The sequence below is a fragment of the Coptis chinensis genome, chromosome 5 (assembly GCF_015680905.1).
Source record: "Coptis chinensis isolate HL-2020 chromosome 5, ASM1568090v1, whole genome shotgun sequence".
Taxonomy (NCBI): Eukaryota; Viridiplantae; Streptophyta; class Magnoliopsida; order Ranunculales; family Ranunculaceae; genus Coptis; species Coptis chinensis.
This window is the reverse complement of record NC_141460.1, coordinates 56,146,593-56,168,626: the sequence shown is the minus strand read 5'-3', so window position 1 is coordinate 56,168,626 and position 22,034 is coordinate 56,146,593. Positions and strand designations below refer to the sequence as shown.

Sequence of the window (22,034 nt, the reverse complement as noted above, 5' to 3'; positions counted from 1 at the left end):
TACTTGGCATTGAGCGGGGTCAGTTTTAGCTCAGGTAGAGTCTTTCCATCACGATTGAAATTGACTTGCTTCTGATTGTCATTCTTTCCATCGTTATGTTGTTGATCTGACTGTCCTTGCTTCGGCTTAGAATTCTTGCTGTTAGAAAAATCTTTACTCCGAATATCTTTGTCTCTTGCTGCTTTCGCCGATAGGTTCTCCTCGATATGGAAGTGTTGTTCAGCCCTAACATATAGATCGTATCGAGTTTTAGGGACATCTTTAATTAGAGAGTAGTAAAGATCCCTTACAATGAAGTTCGAACTTCTGTCTCTTTCATAATATAATGCTTTTTTAAAGGCGAAAAAGAAGCATCCCATCGAAACTTCGGGAACATCTGCTGCGCCTTTGAACCTAGTAACAAAAGTACGTAACTTCTCATCACGTTGTTGCTTGATGTTCGAAGTGAGTCGGCCCTTTGGCGCCTTGCAATTGTGGCGGAAACGATTAACAAACTGATTTTCTAGTTCATTGAATTGGTGAATTGATCTTGAAGGCAACTCACTAAACCAGCGTAATGCTTCTTCCTTTAGAGTCGATGGAAAGAGCTTACATATGAGCGGATCATCTCCACCCCATAACACCAACTTATTTTTTAACGATAGAATATGCAAGTCAGGATCTCCTTCCGACTCATCATAAAGTTCAAAATCGGGTTGTTTGAAGCCGGGATGGTGGCAAGCTTCTTGAATGTCGAGCGAAAACTTGTCAAGTACTCCATCATTGACTGTCAAGTTTTTCATTCTTACATCCCTTGACTCTCTATCGTTAAGTTCTTTTGCAATCCACTCTTTCAACTGTTGTTCTGGTCGAGTTAAAGTATTGGCTCGAACAACCGGGCGATCGTCGCCCCATGTGGAGGAGGATACCTTCCATTATCTCTTATTAGAGTTAGAGATCTTTGGCGGTATGCATGATCGGCTCCGACCGGTGATTGTCTTTGTCTCTCCCTATAACCAGCCTGTCTAGGCCGGTAGTCACTCTTGGCCGGGTGGTCGGAATAATTATACCACTTCTCCATGTTTTGTTGCTCTTGTCTGGGATGCCCGCCTTCCCAGTCATGTTGGGCATATCTCGGATGGAGGTCTTCCCTGAAATTGCTTCTCAGAGGTAAATCTTCCCTTTGAGATCGGACATGTCTAGGGTAGTAGTTATCCCTGCCAATCCGATTCTCCCCATAAGTACGGGTAATAGGGTCATTACTCCTAGAGCGTGCACTGGTTGATTGTGCTTGAGAAATAGCACATTGCTGAGGACGACGAAGTGGATCGTCAAGACGATCCCATACACTGGAATGGCCTGTGTCCTTTCGTGGTCGCCTTGATGTTGTTGAATTTGCAACATCGCCCACCGGCCTTTGCCTCTTTGCCAGCTTCCTCCTCAAGTTCCTATTTAAATTTTTGACTCGTCGTAACTCCCGCTCAACCATATTAGGGGTGAATTGGCTGTTACTATCACCTTTTCCGTTAGTTGGCGTGAGAGTAATGTCCACGTCCATATCCATGTCAACTGAAGGATCAACATGGACAAACGGCGGACCGCATGGAGGATTACTGACTTGTCGGTTTTCTTGTTGCAAGGCTGTTAGGGTTGGTGCCGGCGGTTGTACGGCCTTTTGCGATGGCGGAGGCGGTGGCGGTTGCGCTGCTATAGTCGGATGTTGAGAATTGATCCTACCACTAGGATCAACTTGATTGTTCAATGGTTCTTGCATTGGCCGATTTGAATTTCGAGGGTTGCGAGTATTATTAGCAGGAGGAATATGTCGACTATTTGGTTTGCTTCTTGTGCTTACCATCTTGATTGTTTCACGTGATAATGAACTCTAAATTCCCCACAGACGGCGCCAATTATGTTTCGGCAATAAACTGCTTCAACACAACGAGAGCAATGGTAAAGAACACACTAAGAAATAGAGGAATTTGATGTTGGGGGAGATGAAACTTAACCAAATAATGGCTGCCTACATCCCAAGATCTGTTCTCTAGGGATCAAGTTTCCACGTAGTTCCTTATGAAAAATAATGTGGTATTTATATAGGTAGAGTAGAGAGTCCTTGTAGCTCAAGTAATCTTGTTGCTTGAGTAATTGTGATAGAGTATAACTGTCAACTGATAACTATCTCTTTTATAAGAAATAAATCTGGACATAAATCAACGTACATTAGTGGCAAGCCATGTGGCTAAGGTTCAGCCTTAGACACATAAGTTAATGGGCCTGTACATTGATCCATGATATTGCGAATTGGGCTTTAGCCCTGTTGATTAAATGAATAAAATAGAGACCCCTACTAATGGACGTTTGCCACGTAGGTGGTGGTCGAAACAATGTGCATAAAATTATTTTGTTTACTCAAAATGTGAGCCAATTCAATTACAAAATTTGAATGAGTGATAAAAAATAGAATGTAATAATATGTATTTTGCACTGATTTATATGCATTGCAGTGAACCAATCACAAAATGCTTATTTTGCATCCATTTGCAAATGGTGAACAAGCAACTGTAAATGAAATACCTTAGAGCATCATCAACGCGTTTTTAAATTTCGTTGTGACACATCATCATTTTTAGGAGCGAAAAATTTCTAAAAGGAAGGGATGAAACAATGCGGTCTGGGCAAATTTTGCTAAAAAAATTTGAACGGGTCAAGTTGTCCCGTCCCACTCCAAATTTTTTTAAAACGGGAGTAGTTGTCCCGTGCACTCTATTAGCCCATTTTATTTGAAAACGTCGCGAACAATGTTCCAGTAACATTTGCCCCGCAAGAACTCACCAACATAACTCAAAATCCAAACCTTCAATCACCCAATAAAAATTCGATTTTCAACCAAATTTGTTTCTGTTTTTTGCAATGGATCAACGTCGTCGAGCTGGACGTAAGAAGACTATTATGCGTGGCTCGGGGAGTTCAAATCCTCCGGAAAATGAGAGTGAACTCGTACCGGAAAATGATTTCAATTTTCCACAGAGATTGAGTATTGTTGATCATCCGACATTGGCTCCCAATCCAGACATGCATATTTCGTGTTTATATAACACTGACGGAGTAAGTATGAGTTTATGAACGTTGTTCAATTGATTTTGATTTAAAATTGTGTTTAAAATTTAACGTATACTAACTGTTTGATTAAATACCTCAACGTATAGAAAATGAGTTTGACGAGATGGAGATGCGCAATGCCGAGTATTAAAGACTTCTGGAGTCATCTAGTAGAAAGAGGGGAGGAAATGGAGCACGTAAGAGCTCGAATTTTGGGAACACCTTTTGGTCCATTGATATCGTGTACGAGCATTCGGACTGATCGTCCACTGATATTTGCATTGGCGGAACGATGGTGGCACACCACGCACACTTTTCACCTTCCATGTGGTGAGATTGGTATCACACCACTTGACTTTACAATGCTAACGGGTTTAAGTGTGGGCGAGAAGAAGCCAGTTTTGTTTGATTCAAGTATCGAAAATTATTTTGACAGGTTGAAGACTCTACTGCCTTCGTTGTTTGATGTTGAAGGTAGACTTGTTTCAGAGAATATGGATGGCAGATACATTTTGAACCTGTACATCAGAGAAAAATTCATGCACCGATTGAGTATTGAATATTGTTTAGAACATGAAGTTGACACCCTATATTTGGACCCAAACTCTGCGGAGGAGGATGAGTTTATTAGGATTTTTTTGTTATATTTTTTTGGCCAAGTTGGTTTTACAACAGGAAAATTTGGGGTTCGGGCTGGTTGGTTAGCGTCTTTGGTAAACCTTGATAGCTTGGAAGATTTTGATTGGGGAGGTGCTTTCATGGCACATTTATATACAGGGCTTGATTTGTTTGTACAAACAAATCAAATGGGGAAGCAATGCAACGGAATTACTTGGATACTACAGGTAATTCAATAAGATTTAACTTTTAAGATATAAGCTTTTATTTTGTTAGTTAAATATTATATAATTTAAATTAATTAGATACACTTTCATTTGATTATTTCAGTACTGGTGGTATGAGTATTTGGCTTGCTTAAACCTTATACTAAAAGAGGATTGGGATAAGGACTTATGGCCTCACCCACAGGGATGGGCTGTTTTTGTCATGCTAGATTAAAGGAAGAGGTCCATAATGATCTTCAAGCTACTAGGATCCAAATAGAGACGAAAAGTATGAAATCTATTGTTTGGAGTCCGTGGCAAGGTTCTCAATTTGAGAATATGCATATCTGTCGAAGATAGTACTCTAATGTCGTTAAAAGATTCATATTGCAAGCCCCCGATATAATGCGTTTGGTTCCTTGGAGATAGGGTGACTATGCAAACCATTGGATATACGTATATTCCTGCTCCCCCACCCACAAATATGCGTGCCATGGATGTTTCAGTGAATTTGATTGAACGGTATCGCGTTGAGAGTGCGTGGCCGTGTTTTACAGATTATGTTGATGTGAACTCCGTCTTGATTATGAGACTTATTGGCGAAAAGTTTCTAGGGAAGCCTATCTGCGGGGGTCCACTGTATAGAGGTGCAAACATGGATGTCACAACTAGTCGAGTTTTAGGCGAGACGTCCAATTCCCGAACACCCAAGTTCCACAAGATCATCCGGAGTATATCATGGTTATACACCCCTACCTAGTGATCCATATGACCCATGGTCATACCACATTGTTAGTTCTCGGGGAATGGAGACCACATTTCACTTGGAGCGTCCGTGCTTGTACCGATCTACAACAGTTTAATGAGGTATATTTATATTTCATTATGTTAATTTAAACACACTATGTATATTTAACTTATATACAATATTGACACAATGCAGAAACGGATGAAAGGCAAATCAACCGATTGAAAGTTTAATTGAGCAACTCAACAAATATTATGGCTATTTAGACGAAGAAATAGTTTAATTGAGATGACAAAACAATTGGAAGCCTTGGTAATTTTTTATATGTTTTACATTTTCATTTTTTTATATATATATTCAATTTTATATTTTAATTGCATTGTGTTGATGTTTGAGAGAATTGCTACTCGATATCATGCAACAAAACAAATTATCCTAATAAGAGAGGGCTTAAAACGGAGGGAGTGGCCAGAAAGCGGTCGAGGCGTGCTCCATAGTGTTATATTGCACTATTTTGTAATAATTTAGTTATGTCATTGTTTTTGTTGTTGGTTGTTGTTGTTTTTTTTAGGGTTTGAAACAGGTTTTGAGAATCTTAACGAGGTTTAGGTATATAAATTATGTTGATTAAACAAAGGAGGCTATGTCCAATTTTTTTTATGCATTAAATTAATTATTACATTACGTTAATTTAAATTCAAGACATTACGTTAATTATTACTTAGAATCTATACATGCTTTTTATTATGTAGACAAAGAAATTCTCATGTGAACAATCAAGCCCATGTGAACGTGACTAATAAGACCATGGGCCTCAATTTATTATTCCTCCAATCAATTTATATCCATTGGCATTATTCCCAAGGGGGGATCAATTTATATCCGTTGGCATTTATTCCCAACGGATATATTTCTATCCGTTGGGCCTTTGCATATATATTCAAAGTCATTTCCATTCCTCACTTCAGCTTCTCATTTTCATTCTCTAATCTTTCTCAACTTCAACTACCAATATGGGTGGATCAAATATTGTCCACATTTCTACACTTGAGATTTGTCAGTGGTGTAAGGAAGTTAGTCATTACGCTACTTCATGTCCATACATTAACATCAAATGCCCAAATCCTGAATGCAACGGCATGATGATAGTGGTCATAACTATCAATGATGATGGAACATTGGAAGACAAACTTCTAAAGTGTGATGTTAATGATTGTCCCTCAAATATCAACATCTATCATTCAAAAAAGGTTGACATACCTGTATGTCATTTTTGCAAGGAAGCAATAGATTTCTGCCCTAGGTGTGGCTTGTGCGATCAATGCAATCCTTCAATGTGTGGTGGAGAAACAAGTCGTACCTCTTAGAATTTAAGTGTAGGATATGTAATATTTGTATTTTGTTTAATTCCCTAGTGTATTGTCTTTAATTGTTTTGCATGTGTTTTTAAGTCCGTAGAATTTTATAAGATGTTTTGTATTTTTATTTCAAATTAAGTTGTAATGTTTTTCATTTCTAGTTGAGTTGATTTGTTTTTAATTTCAACTTATAAACAAACACATTTTTTCAAGAAAATATACTTTCATTAAAACAAAATACAATTTTATTTAAAGAAAAACATACACGTAAATAATAAAAACAGATTACAACATAAAATTTAAATAAATTAGTACCCTAAAACATAATCTAATACCACTCAAATACATGTTCAGGCCCAACGGTACAATTTTTGCAAATCTTCTCAAATCGTTCAGGCCCAACGGTACAAAAGCCCATCGGTATAATTTTTGTAAATCTTCTAAAATTGTTCAGGCCCAACATTGCAAAAGCCCAATGGTAATAAAACCCAACGGTACAAAATCGAACTGTTTGAATTTTTTATTAAAAAAAAACAAAAAAAATTTGGACGCCTAAAGTAGTCCCGTCCCACTCTTGGGACGGGTCAAGTTGTACCGTGCACACCATTTCTATTTTCTTAACCAATTTGGCTCTAATTTTGACAATTCTTATAATAGAAACGATAATTTGACAACGCGTTGGTGACTCAAATTGCTATAAACATTGTCAACTGTCACATTGAAAATAAAAAATAACAACGCGTTGATGGTGCTCTTACAAGTTGATGCATTGGCAATAGTTGCATTTTTTTGGAAATTGCATTCAGGTCCAGCGAACCAAACAGAGCGTGTAGAAACAAATCGTAAATATCGTAAACCCCATCTTGACATATCAAAATATCACTTATAGTTACGGAATATCAATTCTATCTATCGGCAAATTATGATCTATATATATACATCGAAATTTTGAACCTTGTTCAGTTTGTTTAAACTGTTTTCTTCCTCTTCGTTTTGATATTAATCGAGGTATGTTTTTCCAACTTCTCTCTTGCCCATTTTCAGTTTATACAATTTTTTTTTCTTTAAATTTCCACGTACTTCTTTAAAAGCTATTCTGCATGTATGTTAACTAATAATAATATACATAGGTGGACCATCATCACATGTTGGCTTCTTCGTCTGTTTTGAGAAGACAGCAGTTTCTGATAAGGTGTTTAGGAGTGCCCAATAATAAAAGATACTTGCAAAGGATTCAAGGAATTAAGTTTGAGAGTGGAGTCACTATGGAAGTTGATGCTGAGAATATTATAAGAAGAATTACTCCTATACTTGACCCAAATCGACACAAAGGCCAAGCAGGTAAGCCATTCATTTTTTTATTTCAATTTTGTGTTGATTATTTAGTCACACTTGGCACTGAAAATATTTATTCAATGTCTGTCATTCATCAGGGAAAGTAGCTGTTATTGGTGGGTGCCGCGAATACACTGGGGCTCCGTATTTTGCAGCTATATCAGCGTTAAAAATAGTTAATGCTCTACCCTTTTATCTAACATTAGTTGATCTTGCTTGTTTATGTAACGTTAATCTCATCATAGTTTTGGGCTAATCTTTAATGGACATGATTGTGTCACACAGGGTGCCGACCTATCTCATGTTTTCTGTACAAAAGATGCTGCTGCAGTTATAAAGGGATATAGTCCTGAGTTAATTGTGCACCCTATCCTAGAAGAATCCTATAGCGTGAGGTGAGTTTATCTAAGTCAACCTTGGTTTTGAGCTTGTGAATGTCATCATGTAGGTCCTGATTTCTGTAAAAGCATATATTCAGGGATGGTCATGAAGGCTCTATTTCGCGTAAGGTTCTTGCCGAGGTTGACAAGTGGATGGAAAGATTTGATTGCGTTGTTGTTGGTCCTGGCCTTGGAAGAGACCCATTTCTTCTGGTATGATTCTATGGCCTGTTGAAAGTTTCAAGTGATTCAGGCTTCACATAAAATACAAAATTTGTGGAGATGTAGTTTGCTGTATTTTGCTTGACTTGATACTCTTATTTGATTTTTACTCTAATAGAAAAATGAAACCATGAAACCTTCTTTCTTCTTTCCTACCAATAATGTAATTCCAATCTCTTCAGGATTGCGTAAGCGAAATTATAAAGCTTGCAAGGCGATCGAATGTACCAATTGTCATAGATGGGGTATGTCATTGTCCCAAGTAATGTGAAGTGTTTCTATATCTAGTAAAGAGAAAAAAAGCTGAAATTTCTTGAAGAGACACGGTTTATTATTGCAGTCAAGTCTTTGATAATTTGTTTGTTGGCATTTGGTAGGATGGACTCTTTCTTGTTACCAACAGTATTGATCTGGTCAGTGGGTATCCCTTAGCTGTTCTAACGCCAAATGTAAACGAGTATAAGCGCCTTGTTCAGAAAGTTTTGGGTTGCGAAGTGAATGATGAAAACGCCCCTGAGCAACTAATATCGCTTGCAAGAAGGTACGTTTCCACCTGTTAGCATCAGTGATTAATATATCTATAAACATATGTATTTGATTAATATATTATGTATTGAACGCTCCTTAAAACATATGTATTTGAGAATACAATGCATGGACAGTGTATCTTTCACCTGATACTTGCAATTCAAGGCTAAAAACGAAAATCCAGCGAAGGAGAAATATTTCCGGTCTTATGCTGTGGATTGCATATTCTAGATTTAAATGTCCAGACTACAGATTACCTTGCACAATTCTTTGAGGGCATGGTTGTGTTCCTCTTGTGTTCTGTGGACATGGTTGTCATTAGGAAGGAGAGGCAGGGGCACGAGGGAATAACCATAAGGAATGTATATGGAAAGACAAATGTTCTTGATAAAGGAGTGTCTTAGAACCATTTTGCTTGCTGTAGTGGATATCATTTCTTAGAAAATGTACTGCATTAACTAAAAGTTCTATGTAGGGTACAGAAAGAAAAATACGAAAATGAACAAAAAGTATTTTGTAATAATGGTGTTATACACTTAGTTCTCATAAATAATTTTAGCTACTAAAAAGATTCAACTACCTGAAAAAATGGAATTGTAGACATGTCACATGTACAATGTTGTCTATTTGCAGCCTGGTCAAAAGGATTAAATTGCAGAAGTCTCTCAGCCACTACATCTGTTGCCAATACTAATACACATGAAACTTCAGGACATGTGATCAAATGTATTATGTGACTGGTCACAAGAAATATTTTGGTTGAAAGCATCACGTGATGCATATTGATTTTCAAGTCCTTTGGACAAGTGCCATCTAGATTCCACAGGGTGGACGGATGGACTTATACTTCCAGATATCACACATTATAATAATAAATACACACATTATTAAATTTCAATGGGTCAAAGAGCAGATTTCCGTCGAAGATGATCTCCTAACCTTGGAGTTTATAATTACAAATTAGCTCGTTGTAAAATTCTTAATATAGAATGGCTAGAGTTAGAAATAGAATAAACCACTAGAGTGTCTTAATATTAAGGGCAAAGATATTAAAGGGGAAAATTGCCTTAGAGAATAAATTGTGAATTTTTATTCAGATTTTTATACTGAGCCATCTCAGGGACAACCTTTGGTGGATGATCTCCCTTTGGGGGTATATCGTTGCAGGATAGAGATGAGATGGAAAGAGATATTGATGAGGATGAGGTTTGGGCTGGCATTTGTAGTATAGGGTGTGATCGTTCTCCGGGTCCAGATGGTTTTCCTGTAGAGTTTTATAGGAAATGTTGGAAGATAATTAGAGTTGATTTTATGAACATGATTGTGAATTTTAATCTTTTGGGTTTTCTTGCTCGTACCCTTAATAACACTTTTGTGACTTTGATCCCTAAGGTTGATGATGTGGAAGACATTGGGGACCTTCGTCCTGTCAGTTTAATTGGGAGTGCTTATAAAATCATTTTGAAAGTTCTGTCATCTAGATTGAAGAGAGTGATCAGTTGTGTGATCTCCCCATGAGCAAGGAGTTTGTGTGTACGTTAGACATTAGACAAATTTGGATGGTATTCTTATTGCAAATGAGGCGATTGACGATCGGAAAGGGAGGGGTGTGGGTGGTATTGTTTGGAAAGTGGATTTGACTAAAGCCTATGACCATGTAAGTTGGAAGTTTCTGGATTATGTTTTAGATAGAATGGGTTTGGCTCTAAGTGGAGAGGCTGAATTAGAAAATGTATTTCTACCACCTCTTTTTCGGTGCTTGTGAATGGGTCTCCAACTAGTTTTTTTAAAGAGTACTAGGGGTTTTAGACAAGGAGATCCTCTATTTCCGCTCTTGTTTATTTTGGCAGCAAAAGTATTGGGTAGAATGTTCTCGAGGGCGAAAAAGATGGGAGTATTGTCAGGGTTCAAAGTTGGTAGGGAGGATATGCTTATTTCTCATCTTTAGTTGGCTGATCACACCATTGTCTTTTTAGGGGATGATTTTGAGCAAGTAAGGTGGTTTAGGGGCATTCTCGGGTGTTTCAAAGCTATGTCGGGTTTATGTGTTAACCTCTCAAAAAGTAAGGTGTTTTCGGTAGGGGAGGTGGAAGACATTCGTGTCTTAACCTTTGTGCTTGGATGTGGTGCGGATTGTTTTCCTTCTAAGTATCTCGGCCTCCCTGTTGGGGCTCCTTTTCGATTTAAGGCTATTTGGGATCCTGTTAGTGGTTTGGTAAAAAGCTTAGTGGTTGGAAGGCCAAGAATTTGTCGGGGAGCACCTTGTGCTCATTAAGAGTTCTTTATCCAACCTACTTGTTTATTATGTCTTTTTTTTACACGCTCATGAGTGTTGTCCATAGGATAGAGTCTATCATTAGAAATTTTATGTGGGATGATACAAACGAGAACCATAGGTATCACCTTGTCAATTGGGATTTAGTTTGGTTGCCTAAAACGGATGGGGGTTTGGGTGTTCGAAATATCCATACTTTCAATTTGGCGCTTTTAGGGAAATGGCTTTAGAGATTTGGTATAGAGAGGAATAGTCTGTAGAGAAGGGTTATCGTGTCTAGGTTTGGAGAATCTCATTTTGGTTGGGAGAGTGGTCTTGTTTGCATTCCTTATGAGTGTGGTATTTGGAGGGGCATTACCATGTTTAGAAGAGGTATCAGGTATAGTTTTGGTCAGGAGATAAAATCTTGTTTTGGGAAGACATATGGTTGGGAGATAGATCTTTAAAAGAGGTGTTTAATACTTTGTTCAACATGTCAGAGCATATAGGGTGCACAATTACCGAATGCATGGTTAGATCTGATGGAGATAGTTCTTCGAACCCCCGGTTTTCGTAGGGCTTTCAATGATTGGGTCATTGATGAGTTAGCCTCTCTTATGGCTCGGCTTGGAGAGATAAACCTCAACCAACGGGACTTTGATTCAATGGTTTGGTGCCCCGACAAGAAAGGGATCTACCCTACCAAGTCATTCTATCTCGCTCTTCACTCTTGGTACCCTCCAAATAATGGGGGTTGTTTCCATTCCCCATTTTCCAAGTTCAAGAATTTGAGGTTCCAAAGTCTGTATGAGAATTACTTTCTTTGTTTGGTCAGCAGTTTTAGAGCGTATTCTTACTGGTGATAATCTCAGGAATAAAAAATTTAGGGGTCAAACTCCTTATGTTCGATGGTTGAGGAGTCGGTTAATCATGTGCTTTTGTGTTGTCCTTTTTCTTGGACTGTTTGGTCTTGCGGCCATTTTCATCTATAGGGCAGAGGATATGGAACATGCTACCTTTGCAATTATGTGGGGTATTTGGTTGGAAAGGAATAGACGCATCTATTAGGGCAAAGTTATGGTTATCTAGAAAGTCGTACTAGATATCAAAGAGCTCCTTTGTTATTGGAGAAAATTTGTGTGGACCTAAGAAACATTTGTTTTGAACAATTTGTAGCTAGATGGGGAGATATTATGTATAGAGAAGCTTGAGTAGGGTGGTTGGTTTACTTTTGGGTTGTTTTGTTTATATATACTATGTAATGGTAGGTTATCTCGACCTACGTTTTCTTTGATCTGATACAATTTAACTTTACCAATCCAAAAAAAAATTCTTAACATAGTACATATGAATTCAAGTTTTTGATAGAATAAACATGCTAATAGCTTAGATAGTTAGATGTTACAGTCAACTTTTAATTGGTGTAGAATCTGTTTTTATGATATTGATCTTCATCTACTCACCAAAAGTTGGGCTCTACATAGTCATACGTGCTTGTGCCGTTAAGCTTTTTAGATTTAATGTCAAAATGTTCGTACCTCTTTATATTTATTTGTACACATGACTTAATTTGATACGAATGGCGGAATGGGCATAAGGTGGTACAACCTAGTAAATGTTGTCTGTGCAACCAAGAGAGAGAAAACACAAAATATTTATTCTTTCAATGTCTTTATTCGGAAGAAGTGTGGAGGAAGGTTAAAACTAAGATTGGACTAGCTACTGATGAAAGAAACTCTACCAGGGAATGGTTGAGCATTCTTAAGTTGTGTAAGAACAAGGATATGATAGATCTGAAATCTTCAAGGTGTATGTGTGTGCAGCTATGAATTATATTTGGACTAAACGCAACAATAGGAGATTCTATAACAAAAGTTGTCCAGCCAATGTATTAGGAGATCGACTGCTTAAGGATATGAAACTTTACTTGCAAACCAAGGTGACTGAAGTAGTTGATAATGATAAGGTGAGGGAAACTGAGTGTTCAACTGAAGCAAAGGGAAACAATCAATTGTGCGTGGATAAAACCAGATGAAGGCATTTTCAAACTGAACACCGATGGTTCACTTGATACTAATGGTGCTGGTGTGGGAGGTGCTATTCGAGATCATAGAGGAGAAGTTTTAATGGCTTTTGCTGCGCGAGCCATAGTAGATCAGTCCTTGTGCTTGAGTTAGAGGATATTAAAGCTGGATTATTGGTGTGCATTCAGCTGTGCTATAAAAGAATCATGCCAGTGCCAGACTCTATGAATGCTGTCAAATGCATCAACAAGGAGGAGGCTCTTCCTTGGTACTGCTTGAACTTGGTAATGAGTATACAAGGCTTATGTGCTCAGTTTGATGTTATATCTTTCGCTCATGTATATAGAGAGACTAATGGTGTTGTGGACCATCTAGCATCTTTAGGAAGATCTTTTGATAACAACATAGTCTACTTTGTGGCTCTTCTTGATATGGAAATGGATATAATTGTAAAAGAGGAGGCATCTGGTAGGATGTACACTAGAACTTATTATTAAATAAAAACAGTTGAGGGTCTGCTTAACCCTAGTTTAACCTTCAAAAAAATAAAAAATAATAAAAAATAATCTTTCTGCACAAGCGACATGTAGATGCATATTTGGACCTGTGTGTTCCGCTCATAGAATTATGTTAGTGCCACTATTTTAATATGGTTTTTGTACACGGAGATCCTTTAAGATGAGAAGTCATGCATCTAGCATTCTTGTTTTGTACGTGTTGAGATTATAATCCCATATTCAAGTGTCTAAAGCCTCGTGCTATTTCTCTGGCCTGAAGGACCCTTGTTACTCCATGTCACCCGTTTAATAATTGTTTACATGTTAGGCTCAAGATACGCCACATGTGAGGGGGTGTGTTGGGATTATAATCCCATATTGGATTTCTGAAGCCTCACGATCAAATATATAAATCATGGGGCCTCTCCACTTGTCACTAATTTGTTTGAAGGGGGATGCTCATCTTTAATAGTGCGTTGACAGTCTGGCAGTCTGCCTCTTATATTGCAAACATATGCTACATGCCTGGATTAAATGGTTGTTGTATCTATTTAGAAATATAGCACGATTTCCAGCAGTTTTTCGCAATATGGAATGAGTAAAGGACTAGCTGCTAAGACAAAGGGTAGCTTATTATCTTTTCTTGTAAGGCTATATGTGTGAACCTTACTGTCTCTTGTAATCAATTCTACTTTCGCTGCTAACAAAAGAACCCTTGTTTTCATTATCTCTATCTTCTCCTGCTAATTTTTTAAAATATCAAACTTATCAAGTGAGCAGAGCGAACGTTCTGGGCAGAAGGGGTGTACGCGGACAAAAATGTGTTTGGTTGGTTTCTGTCTGTCTGTCCTCATCTCTTCTCTTCTCTTCTCTTCATTCCTCTCTCTTCGTCCCTCTCCCTTTCCCTCTCCACGCACTCTCAATCTCCACTCCCTCTCCCTCTCCCTCTCCACTCACGCCCCCACTGCTTAGCAGTATACTAGTAAAAAAAGTTATGTCTCTGTGCTAACACTTCCTAAACTCTTTTCTTGGTCAGCATTGGTTGTGTTACTATTCTAAGGAAGGGAAAATCTGATCTCGTCAGTGATGGGAAGACAGGTATTATTTATGACGGTTAAGTAATTACCTATGATAAAGTAGTTTGACATTCTTTGCCTATGGTTTTTGATGTTCTTCTAGTGCCTATCGATTGTTCCAGTTGATATGATTCTCTTGTCATTTAAAATGGGTTTTTTAAATGCATCTTTTCTTGTCTATTCTGTGTAATGTGTGATTCCTTCCATTATGTTAATAAAGAAATTGTTTATGTAGTCAATACAGTTAGCACCTTTGGATCTCCAAGGCGTTGTGGTGGTCAGGGTGATATCCTCTCGGGAAGGTCTGATAATACTGGAGTTGAAATTATTTAATTTTATGGTCCTTTTTCAATTTTATATCAAGTGTTCCTGTTCCTATTTTCCACTGCATTCTAAAATGAAAATTGACTTAATGGCATAGACTCATACTCCAAAGTCAATATTTACGGCACCCGCTTCTCTTTATCCCACACCTACCGGGGAAAACATACTCTTCCAGAGACATGGATGGAAGAGGTTATGTTCTTATATTCATCATTGAAGCATTTCAGCTTCAAGCCTCTGCTTAGTACATGTCGTCTTGATTACACCATACATTTGGGAAGTTTCTAAGAGACCAGGTCATCTGCTCCAGGGACCAAGATTTCAAAGTATAGTCTTTCCAAACACCATATCGTCCTTGACAGAATCACCCTTGTTTAGCAACATACCATATCAGTATTAAGGATTTAAGGATGATGAGTATAATGTTTGGAAATACTAATTCAGGTGATCTAATATCTTACTGATATACCAAAAACATGACTGGTTGTAAGTTTTCAGAATTGTCATCTTCTTTCAGGTACTCTGCTCATATTATCGTATATTTTCTTTGTATCTAATATCTATTTCCTTCTGGGAACGCCAGTGTTGCAGTATTTTCATCTTGGGCACGACAATCTACAGATGTAGACTCAATTACTAGGTTTGTAATGTTTGCTTGTAGCACCCCTTCTCCCACTTTTACTTCAATCCATTTGACAGTTGCTTGTTTCTCTGGTTGGCTATTTTGAAGCCCATCTAATCCAATGGTGTTGGGGTGCATTGCTGCTTCTGCGCTACTAAGGAACGCTGCATCGGTTGCCTTTGAGAATAAGAAAAGGGCGACGCTCACCACTGATATAATTGAGCACTTGGGTAAAAGGTTGTCCGCTGGTTTTGACATTAACATTGTGTTTTTGAAGATCATTATGCTAGAAATAAATGACATCCGTTCCATGCTTTATTCCCTTTTCTTGCAGTTTGGATGACATATGCCCGGCATGCTGACGAGTGAGTGTCTGTTTTGTCCTCTTGTTTTTTTTTTTTTTGGCAAGCCTATTTTAAATGAGATCAGTAACTCTTTGATGCTGGCAGGGTTTGAGCCCCAGACCTCTGGTATCATCACCCAAAGATTTTACCGACTTTGTTAGTAGGCACCTGCGTTTTGTCCTCTTGTTCTTTAACTGAGTCTGTACAAATTGTAGTTATAGACCATCATTAGTCAGACTTTGTATATTAACTAATAATTATTTGTTTTGCACATGAATGGATTGATGTTTTTTATCCGTGTTCATAGATTCCATATATATGAGGCTTAAAATAAACTTTGAGACTACTCAAAAACTTGAAGAATGCTTTCACAATTTGTTTTTCTGGAAAAGATAATGGGTTATGCAGGTCCCAACTATATTAAAAAGGTCTTCCTCTTACTTTACATCATCTCCCATTACATCATTTAGCTTACAGTGAAGAGGTTGACTATAAACTACAAAACAATCATCATTTTGAACCTCTAAACGTTGGTAGATGATCAGCAGCTCTGTTATCTTCTCAGTGAACATGCCCACAAGTAACCTACCCCATGTTCACTGCTACTCCTGATACAAGGATTACAAGCAATAATTTGTGAGCGGAGCGAACATTTTGGGAGAAGGGGGGAGGGTTATGCGGACAAAAACCAACTTGGTTGGTTTCTGTCTGTCTGTCCTCATCTCTTCCCTTCTGTTTTTTCTCTTCGTCTCTCTCACTCTCCCTTTTCCTCTCCCTCTCCAGACACTCTAAATCTCCACTCCTCCTTCTCCATCTCCACTCCTCCATCTTCCTCTCCCACTCCGCTCACCCCCACTGCTTAGCAGTATACTAGTGTTACTGCAGTGCTATGACTTTCCTGCGTTGCATATCTTGACACATCTTCAGACGAACTTCACTTATCCATAGCCAGTAAGAGGGACTAATTTTTTTCAGCGTCTCTTTCCCTTGTGCTTTCTTTATGTTTTCTTGATTGACGAATGATCCATATTGCCTTTAAATATTGGCATCTATCTGTTTTTTCAATTTATTTTAGTTTCGAACACTAAGAAGTCCCATTACAGGTACCAATTTTGATGCCCTGCCCTTACTAAGTGAAGTATCTGAAAATTTTGAAGTATAGAGTGCCTGGAAAACCATGGTTTCATTAAATTTTGAGAAAATTTTGTATTTAAATTCTTTGAAATTCCAGCGGGTATTGCAATATATTATCTTAGCATCACGAAGTTTTGTAGTTAAGAATAAGTCGGTCATGATCTCAGAGTTCCAATTGTCTTGCAATGCTTGTTAGTAAATCTAGCATACGTGTGTAAACAACAGTTACATAAACCATTGTAAACATGCACTCCCTAATCGTTGATGATGGTACATTCGACGATAATTTAAAGTACATTTGAAGGCCATGGGTAGACAATTGGGTGTGTTTGGCAGTCTTTTTAGAGTTGGAAACAACCGTCTATTCTGATCACGTTCCTTAGCAGAAACAGTACGAATGTACGATTAAAACAAAAGCATATAAGATGACAAGAAACAGCATAGGTAAAAATTGCAAGCTTTATTTAGGCTGGGTATGCTCTAGTTTTTTACTAAACAAAATACTAGGAACAGCAGCTTTTTACTAAAGAAAATACTAGTAGCAGGTTGCATTTGTTCCTATGCCTTCTGGATGTAAGCATCCAAACCTTCAAAGGTCTTTACTGCGTACTCCTTGATGAAGCTTGGTTCAGGAACCTCTTCACTTGCTTTCACGTAGTCCAAAGCCCATTTGACCACACTACCATCACCCTTTGGTACAACTTGTAGACTGGCCTTGAAAGTTGGGTAGATAGCTGTGAGTTCGCCATCAATAACAGTGTAAGCGATTGATTTTTTCGCCTCATCGGCCTCATCGATCCTCTCTTTTGAGAATGTTACAGGAGGAGTTCCTACAGAATCAGCACACATAAGTGAAAAAACACTGAAGAAAATATAAATGCAGTATGATTTTATCTCTGTTTTCAGTTAAATAACATGTTTGGTTCAAGGAAGTTTAATTGCCAAGTGAAATGAGAGTCAACTGCACGTATTATGTTATTCCTTGTTCTGTTTAAAGCCATATATAATTATATATATACTAGTTATCTACTACTAAAATGACAAGTATTGTTTCACCTGCGATGTAGTTCATGAGAATAACGGAGCCAGCACTCTTTCCATCTCCTTCGAGTATCTCGACACTTTTGTATCGGTCAGGGAAGAGCTTGGGAAAGAGATTGGTGGTGTCTTTAATAGCTTCCCAAAACTTATCTGCTCCAGATTTGGTTTCCACCTCAACCTCAAGTCTACCCATGGAGTGATCTTTGATGATGATGGACGGAAAATATGTGTTATTGGTACAAAGAGTGAATAGGATTGAATGTTGAGTTGAGTTGAGTTGATAAAAATGAGTTGTATTTATAGTACAAAACTGGGGGTAGAGCTTTTAATTCGTTAATAGTATTTCTTCAACTACCATCTACCACCGCCCCAACTTAAAACTTTCATTTGAATATTTTATAAAAATGCTATTGTCATTAGGAGCATTTTCAGTGGTTTCATACTGATTACTTGGTTTATGTTTGTAGGGAACCAAAACACACAAAAAATGAATGTACTCTCTATATCTCTCAGGCTGAAATATATGGATTGCTGTTGCCTGTTGGTAGTGTTTTTAGGTTTTGTAACTTTTGTTTAAAATAGATATTGCTACTGCAAATACTGGCATGGCTCCACAGATGACAGGCCACAGTAAAACTGAAGGGAGTCAGAGTCATATTGAGATGGAGATTATTTCATTCGTAAATGGACCACGTACTCTCCCAGTATATATTGTAAATGGACCACTCTCCCAGTATATATGCTATAAAATGTGTGCCATTCAAATGGAGAAATTTAATAGGCAATGTCCCGCTTCACCTGAAGTTTCTAGTAAGTAGTAACTGCGCGTATCTATACCATATATGTTGGATAATGTTGGCGGTGTATAATTTGTTGATATTCGAAGCACAAAAGGTCTGTCCATCACTTCATCTCTCAATTATGGGCTACTTGAAGATATATAGTGTGCACAAGTGGTTGAGATAAGCAGTATTCATCGTAGGTATAAATCTTGAAGATGGCAACTCCAAAAAAAAGAAATATTACAAATTTGCCATATGACAAGTTTGCCATCAAAGTCTAGGCCCAACAACCAATTTAACCGGTCTTGCTGTAACGAATCCCTCGGGTCGTTTGAGTATACACTCAAACGGTCTCGCCATGTCTTTTGAGTGTACACTCAAACGACCTCATCATGTAGTTTGAGCGTACACTCAAACTACATGCATGTCGTTTGAGATAAAACTCTTGGTTTTTTGCTAGACGATATGGCGGGGTCGTTTGGGCAGTCTCCAAGACGACATAGTGAGGTCGTTTGGGGACACTCTTGGGTGACATGGCTGGGTCGTTTGGACTTAAAAAATTCGGTTTGTTTGTCACAATGTTCATTTTAAAAATCACCACTTAATCAACCCAAACTCGAACTCAAACTCGAAAATGACTTCATCAAGTTTGGACAAATTTAAACTCAAGTTTAATCAACCAAATCTTCTACCCAAACTCCAAAAAAAAACTTCAAGTTTAAAATCATCAAGTTTAATCAACCCAATCTTCCACCCCAATCAAGTTTAATTAACTCAATCTTCCACCCAATCAAATTTAATCAACCTAATCAATTTTAATCAACCCAACCAAATTTGAGTATATACTCAAACGGGACACAACTCGAATTGGGTGAAGTCGCCAACTTCAATTCCCATTGTTGATTCAAAACTCAACACTTGAAGTATGAACATGACAGAAAACTCAATTTTTTTTTTGGGTTCAATCTTGCGAGAGAGATGATACCGGCTACAAAAGATTTGAAAAAAAGGATAGCATGTACTTAGTTGCCGGGCTGAGCTGGTGTATTGCCCAATGCTATTGTTGTTGGTAAAAATGGGTGGTATAAGCATTCGCCCAGTTTACATTGTTCAATTTTATCATTTCACTGATCAATTCAGTACATCACTAAAATAAGTTAAAATCAGTTTTATACCAGTAAATACTAGAAGTACCATTTTGTTAAGATTTTGGCTGGATATCTTTTTCCAGATGGCTTCCTTCCAACAAAGGCCTTTTTCAAACCGAGAGAATGGCAGCTCGATCACTTTGTTTTCTTGGTTACCAAGTTAAGTAGAAATTATAACGCTTTTATAATTGTTTTGGTCTTGATCCTCCAAATTAAACTTTCAGAACTTGTGAACAGCATCCATTGTTCGCAAGCTCTCTAGAACTTGAGTTTCTTCTTACTAAGGGTTGTGAGAGACGATGTCTTATTAACCTTTTACCTCTCTGTTGAAGAAATAATAAAAATCTCTTTACATTATTGTTCTTATTCAACCTTGTTCTTGCTATTCTTAAGGCTCTGAATTAGTCATGCTCCACGACAATAAAAGATTGGAATTAATAGGATGGCCCAGTGAGTTGATGGTTGGACGATGGGTCATTATATGGCCTTCACTTGCTTGGCCCAATTTTAGCTCTCCATCTATAAAAACAACCAGTTATTATTAACTCTCCGTTCCAATAAAAGGGATGTAGTTGGGGGAGAGAAGATAGTAGATGTGAGAACACCGACTTTTAAATAAATTATATCTTCTAGAGAAGAAAGGCGGGGTCACAGTTCACAAGCAACAAGTATATGAAAAAAAAAGTTACCTAAGAGAACTTGTAAGATTTATTAACAGATGAAGTATGATTATACAAATTAGCTTTTACAGATTGAACCATATAGATACCAAAATCAATATGAATGGCACGTCATCCCCTATTGGTGAAGTGGTAAACTGGCAGATAGGAGAAACCTAACTAATGGTTGTAGACCTGTATATACAGAATTGTGCGTCGCTACCTTCGAGTGGTCTTCCTTACACTTCGTATGAGCTATTTCGAGAAACACAAGCCGTTTCCAGAGGCATATCTTTTGCGAATCAACAAATCACTGAAATATTTGCCGTAACATAAGAAGCTCCTTGAACATTTAATTCAGCTGACATATTTTGCTGAGATGAAATTGTTTCTCTGCATTGTAGTTTCTTAATACTAAACTTCTTCTTTTTTAATAAAACTTTAAAGTATCTTTCTTCCATTTTCTCCGGTCAATCATCCCGATCCTATTCTACACAACTTCCTTTACAACTTCAGTGCTAAAACTTTTAAATAGGCAGAACTCAAATTAAAACGTAGTAGCACCTGTTTTTAGGGGGCTCACAACGAGGCATACGAAGAAAATATAAGGATATTCACTTAATGAAAATTAACGCAATATATTTTTTACATTTGTAGATATTTATGTAGTATACATATCTTACAAATCTACAAATATTCTGTCAGAATTCGAGAGAGACCCACAAGTCACCTCTTCTTGACTATCTGATCAGTATCACCAAGGGGAATTTGTCTGAGATGTTGAAATGTATGGGATTCAAAGGGCAGCATCCACCACCTCCTATGGCGGAGTGGAGCTCTATTAACCCATATAACTAAATCAAACACCTATATAGATTTTCAGGCAGTTCTAGCGGCCACAATCTACAACATATGGCAAGAAAGAATTACAGATCAAGCCCAGATTGCAAGCAAATTGCAAGTTAAAAAAGGGACTCATTGCTGACGATGTTAGCAGAACATTCTAACCAGCACGGACGTCTCACTTGATTTAGTAGAGAAACAAATAATACCATGTACTTGGAATCCAACTCATGATAAGCAGATAAAATTAAACTTAGTGTAGTATCAAGGGCCGAAGATCCGGTTACAGGGATGAGTGAGGAACCATAATGACAAAGTGTTAACTGCCTTTATTGCACAAGGTATAAGCTATGACATCTTGAGGTAGAAGTCATGGCTACACAGGGAGGCCTTGAAATGTGTATTCTAGAACACAATAGAGTAATTGGAGCCATTCTCCTTGAGAGCCATACAGACAATCAAAATTAGAGAGGATCACATGGAAGTGAGTGTGTGCTATATGGGAGCTCCAGAACAGAGTTTATTACTAATCTAGTACCATAAATCTAGAGAGGCCAATAGATCAGCTGACTCAACGATCTCTCCAAAGGGGCCCACAGGATACAGTTTCTTATCCCACCACTAGGAGAAAATCAAACTCGGTACTTAAAGAAACAAAAACACCACCTCTCACCCTGTGTATTCATCATTGTCATGGAAATGGGATCAACGAAATCTCTATGGTCATAACGGTAGTTGAGCTTCTGATTATACTTGACACACACCAAATTACTAAACATTTTTGCTCCAACCTGTTCCTCTTCTTGGAAT

General features: G+C 37.8%; 2 protein-coding genes across 7 annotated transcripts; one reads left to right on the top strand and one right to left on the bottom strand.

The window, feature by feature from the left end:
* The first annotated feature begins 6,925 nt into the window (after positions 1-6,925).
* On the top strand, positions 6,926-18,217 carry LOC147498052 (pfkB-like carbohydrate kinase family protein). Of its 6 annotated transcripts, none has more exons than XM_086560244.1 (13): positions 6,926-7,019; positions 7,142-7,352; positions 7,445-7,521; positions 7,632-7,741; positions 7,825-7,939; positions 8,131-8,193; positions 8,326-8,489; positions 14,288-14,349; positions 14,563-14,629; positions 15,235-15,291; positions 15,382-15,510; positions 15,608-15,638; positions 17,819-18,217. In XM_086560244.1, the coding sequence occupies exons 2-12, from the start codon at positions 7,157-7,159 to the stop codon at positions 15,633-15,635; spliced, it is 1,068 nt and encodes a 355-aa protein (XP_086416370.1). In that variant the 5' UTR covers positions 6,926-7,019; positions 7,142-7,156; the 3' UTR covers positions 15,636-15,638; positions 17,819-18,217. The 6 variants fall into 6 exon arrangements, with proteins under 6 accessions (XP_086416370.1, XP_086416367.1, XP_086416366.1 ...); XM_086560241.1 differs by having other exon boundaries at positions 15,382-15,503; positions 17,819-17,961; XM_086560240.1 differs by lacking the exon at positions 17,819-18,217 and adding an exon at positions 16,721-16,748 and having other exon boundaries at positions 15,382-15,503.
* Positions 17,193-17,985, bottom strand: LOC147498053 (MLP-like protein 423). The gene is made up of 2 exons (XM_086560247.1): positions 17,808-17,985; positions 17,193-17,581 (listed from the first exon to the last, which is right to left on the bottom strand). Exons 1-2 carry the CDS (start codon positions 17,983-17,985, stop codon positions 17,310-17,312), a joined length of 450 nt encoding a protein of 149 aa, XP_086416373.1. The 3' UTR covers positions 17,193-17,309.
* Positions 18,218-22,034: the final 3,817 nt, after the last annotated feature.

Bases quoted from the DNA above. Each gene is read 5' to 3' on its own strand.
- LOC147498052 (XM_086560240.1), top strand. From the start codon at position 7,157: ATGTTGGCTTCTTCGTCTGTTTTGAGAAGACAGCAGTTTCTGATAAGG. The intron at 8,490-14,287 runs GTACGTTTCCAC...TTTCTTGGTCAG, and splicing joins CTAATATCGCTTGCAAGAAG to CATTGGTTGTGTTACTATTC. The intron at 15,504-15,607 runs GTAAAAGGTTGT...CTTTTCTTGCAG, and splicing joins TGATATAATTGAGCACTTGG to TTTGGATGACATATGCCCGG.
- LOC147498053 (XM_086560247.1), bottom strand. From the start codon at position 17,985: ATGGGTAGACTTGAGGTTGAGGTGGAAACCAAATCTGGAGCAGATAAG. The intron at 17,582-17,807 runs GTGAAACAATAC...CTGATTCTGTAG, and splicing joins TCTCATGAACTACATCGCAG to GAACTCCTCCTGTAACATTC.